This window comes from Carlito syrichta, unplaced genomic scaffold (assembly GCF_000164805.1).
Source record: "Carlito syrichta isolate Samal-C Ts95f unplaced genomic scaffold, Tarsius_syrichta-2.0.1 Scaffold315614, whole genome shotgun sequence".
NCBI classification, from domain to species: Eukaryota; Metazoa; Chordata; class Mammalia; order Primates; family Tarsiidae; genus Carlito; species Carlito syrichta.
Window position 1 is genome coordinate 120157 of NW_007259710.1, and position 4307 is coordinate 124463.

General features: G+C 42.8%; 1 protein-coding gene across 2 annotated transcripts; it reads right to left on the reverse strand.

The window, feature by feature from the left end:
- Nucleotides 1-777: 777 nt before the first annotated feature.
- Nucleotides 778-4057, reverse strand: LOC103275643 (putative Dresden prostate carcinoma protein 2). Of its 2 annotated transcripts, none has more exons than XR_505331.1 (5): nucleotides 3765-4057; nucleotides 3524-3553; nucleotides 2823-2873; nucleotides 2048-2143; nucleotides 778-1615 (listed from the first exon to the last, which is right to left on the reverse strand). XR_505331.1 is itself a non-coding variant. In XM_021706473.1 (5 exons), the coding sequence occupies exons 1-5, from the start codon at nucleotides 3857-3859 to the stop codon at nucleotides 1543-1545; spliced, it is 333 nt and encodes a 110-aa protein (XP_021562148.1). In that variant the 5' UTR covers nucleotides 3860-4057; the 3' UTR covers nucleotides 778-1542. The 2 variants fall into 2 exon arrangements, 1 of the variants encoding a protein (XP_021562148.1); XM_021706473.1 differs by having other exon boundaries at nucleotides 3777-4057.
- Between the last annotated feature and the right edge of the window lie 250 nt (nucleotides 4058-4307).

A 4307-nucleotide genomic window follows, 5' to 3' on the forward strand; every position in this document is an offset into this window, starting at 1 on the left:
AAAGAGTGAAACTCTGACTTGAAAAAAAAAAGCTTAACTGATAGCTCTACCTTTTCTACTAAGAAATATACGGAATATACAAAGCAATTCTGCATAGTCTCCAACTGACTTCTTCACTCTCAAACAATACAGCCAGGTGGTCTGTAAAAGCAAATTATAAACATAAATTACAAGTTCTATATCCTAGCAGATAACATCCTAATAGTTCACTGGAGAAGGGGGTTTGCTGTAGTACCTCCAAAATAATAGAATCAGAAAATATCCCATTGTGTCTTTGCTTGCAGGTGTACTTAGGGGAGTAAAGCAGTGAAGAATCATCTGCCTTATACATCTTATGGCCAATTGTGTAGACATAGGGGCACTGACACAAGCCTACAGTCAGGCCTGTCAACTTGCTAATTTTACAAAGGTTATAAACAGATGAAGAGGCTCTACACCTTCAGCTACAAAGTCAAAACCTCAGGTCAAAACCTTTAAGTATTTCACATATTCAGTCATGCCAAACAAAACTAAAAGCAAAACAAAAAAATACTTCTGGGAATGCTGCATAACCAAGCACAGAAACCAATTCTCTGTTCCCAGCCTGTTATCACCAGCTAGTCTAACTCCTGGAATCCTTCCTAACTCCACCTAGCACTATGTTTCTAGACACTTTAAATCAATGAAAACTCATCCAACTGTACATGGGACCTCTAACTTTAAGGTAGGATGCATTCTGTCCCAAGAGTCTTGGATAAATCAGAATCCATCAATTGTGGGAAAAGATCAGAGGCAGGATTCCAAGCCAAACTGTATCCAGCTTTATTAAAGATACTTTTCATAAACAATCATGGTATTTCAGGCAGGACATGGGCAGACAATCTTTAACAGTATACAACAACTTTCAAACTCCCTTCTTTAATGGACTACCAAAATCAGAAAGTCACTATAAAAACCCAATGAAGTCTTCATTTGATGCTCTGAACAGGGAAGAAGTTTAGAGTGAGGGTTGACATTTCACATTTAGCATGTTGTTTGACAACTTTTCACAAGCCGACCCTGACTTTCAGGAAATGAAATGAAAATGGCAGAATTTGTCTGAAGATCCACAATCTATAAATGAAAACTGCTGCTTTTATGAGGGGTGCCATCTCAGTGGCATCACTGACATACTGGTAACCAATTATTGGGGGTCAGGTCCCAACAGATGTCTGGGTTTAAGGGAGTTAAGTCTATGCTGAAGGCAGAAAGGGAGAAGAGGGCATAAAAAATGAATGTTTTTCCACACCACAAGGTGTTTGTACCAAGGTGGCTATGTGTGTCAACGTCGGGAATCCCTCCTCCTGGAAGCCAAGAGGAAGTCTCTTAAAACTAGCAGGGAAAGGTGTTTTCCCCACATCAATTCAGCTTTGGAGACACTCTATTAGTGACATATGCCCCTTTCCCCAAAAACAACAATGAAGTGTTCTGTGTGCTAACAACATAGCTTAAAAAAAAAAAAACAAAAACAAAATTCTGCATTTTTATAAAACTTGATAAAAAATAGTATTTCAAACTGTACAGTCACCAGAAGTACACAGTTATCAAAAATGCACACACTTCACTTGGCATCTCCAGCACCTTCAGCTTTCTGTGCCTAAAAGAAAAATAGACAGATTAATGCAATGTGTAGACTGGAAACTATCTTTGTTCACATTTCTGTATCATTTTGCTCCCAGGCCAAAGTTCAGGTTTTAAGTACTTAAGATGCTAAGACCTAGCATTTCTTTTGAGAATGACATACCAAGTACCTTTACTAAGTCACCTCACTTCTGGGCCTTATTATAAAATTGGGGAGGGAGCATACCAGGAATAGAAGGTCTGAGATTACTCCTAGTTCAAAACTTATCAAACAAAGTGCCCTTTAGCCAATGGCAGACTTCAAGAATCCAGGATTTAACTTAAGAAAACCATGAACAAACTCTGGACCAAATGGCACATTGGGAGTGATATAAGAAAAGAGAAATCAAGTTTTTGAGATCAGCAAATGAGTGAATGAGCAGAACTAAGAGTGAAACAGAATTTATACCTGGTCTGTTTTGGCATCTCCATTTTCTGCAGGGTTATTCCCCTCCTTGCCAGCATCAGCTTTTCCCTTTTTCCCTTTGGGTACCTTCTCTCCCTTCTAAAAAGGAGGAAAAAAATAGAACAGTTCCTTTATATTTCATGTTAGCAGGGTATGGTCTGTAAAGTTCTACACAAAGTAGGACTGTTTACTGAAGATAAAACACACAAACTCTCACTGATAAGAACTGATCAAAATTAAGCCACTAAGTCAAATTCTCTATAATTTGCTGTGGTCTTTAAATATAAAAATTTGCATCTATGCGTAATTGAAGAATAAATCAAGTTAAACACTTAGGTATTTAATATTCACGTGCAGAGTTTTCTTGATTAGGAAACCAATGTTATGAATGCCAGGGATAGTTGGGCATGGAGGCTCACGCCTATAATCCCAGCACTTTGGGAGGCTGAGGTGAGGGACTGCCTGAGCCCGTGCGTGGTTTCGCAACCAGTCTGGGCAACTTGGTGAGACCTCATCTCTACAATAAATAAAAAAATTAGCTGGGCATGGTGCCTATAGTTCCAGCTACTTGGAAGGCTGAGGCAGAAGGACCACCTGAACCCAAGAGGTTGAGGCTGTGGTGGCTATCAGCATGCCACTGCACTCCAGCCTGGGTGAGAGTGAAACTAAAAAAAAAAAAAAAAAAAAAAAGAATGGAGTCACCATTATGCAGAATTAAGTTAAGGCACTGAAGGATAGTCTTCATTCTGTAAAGATTAAAAATTACATCAGCACTTACCTTAGCTGGGGCCTTCTTAGGCTTGGGCTCTGGCTTTGGAGGAGCAGGTTTCTTTGTTTTGCAGGAAGAGAGGGAAAAGAGAGAACATTAGTACAATGGACCAAAGAAAAGAACCCACAACCAGCCCCACAGTAGAGAAGTTTCTTCTGTGTCTCAAAGGTTTTGTGGTTCTAAAGAACGTCAGAACCGCCGGGCTCGGTGGCTCAGCCTGTAATCCTGTGCCTTTGGATTGCCTGAGCCCGTGGGTTTGAGACCCGCCTGGGCAACTTGGTGAGACCTCACCTCGACAATAAATAAAAAAATTAGCTGGGCACGGTAGTGCGCGCCTGTAATTCCGGCTACTTGGAAGGCTGAGGCAGAAGGATCGCCGGAGCCCAGCAGTTGGAGGCTGTGGTGGTGGGGAGCGACCACTGCACTCCAGTCTGGGTGACTGACAGAGTGAGACTCCAACTCAAAAAAAAAACAAAACATCAGAATCTTCAGAAGCCCACCCAAGTAACACTGAAACATCCCAGTGTCCCACTTTGGCTACAAGCATCAGAATTTTGAACCAGTAAACCCCAAAGGGGCAAGAGTCCAAAGTAAAGTGGATCATTCATAACCCGCTACTAACCATAATTCATGGGAAACAAAGGAGATTGTTTTTCAAAGTTTTTTAGTTTCAGGGATAAATACAAAAATTTAAAAGCATGTATACTTACAGCAGACAACCTTGCAGATCTTCTCTGGGGCTAATGAAGAAAATGAAAAAGTTTAAAATAAGACAGATGAATCCCTTCAAAAACAAGTTTTGATGTCAGTCTGCTCTCAACTATAGGAAGAGAGCTAATTCAGGTAAATTCAGGACACGGGTCATACCTAACTGCCACCAAAGGAGCCCTATGGTCTTTACTAGTCCAAAGCTTCGTATAATCTTTGAAAAAATAATAAATTAAGACTTACTTCGTCCTTCACCTTGGCTTTATCTCCTTTAGCATCCCCTTCAGCCTGCACAAAATAAAAACAAATCTGAGGCAATTCTTAGTGTTTCCCTGCATTTAATGAAATCCTAAAAAGAAAATTAAAGATGTCGTCCACACAATTCTAGGACACATTGGAATCGTCAGATTTTGCCATGCCCAGCTCCGATGCAAATAATCGAAGTGCTTAGGAAGCTGTAAGCGTTCTCATTTGTTTAAGCCCAAAGCGAGCACGGAAGGGCGGATGTCGGGAGCCCCGGTCCGCCGGCTAAGCTGCAGTAGGGCCGGGGCGGGCGGCCAGGGCCCGCGCCACCGCGCCAGGCTGGAGCAACAGCTGCAGATGGTGCAAACAAACCCCCTCCGGAGGCGGAGCCGAGCGCCGTTGCCATGGCAGCCGTCGAGGGCGGGAGCGCGGAGGCGCGCGCAGCCGGGGGAACTCGTGGGCGGCGGCGGCGCGCGTCTCGTGAGCGGGGAACGTGGGCGAGGGAGGCGGGGCCACACACCACAAACCCCGCCCTCGAGGAGC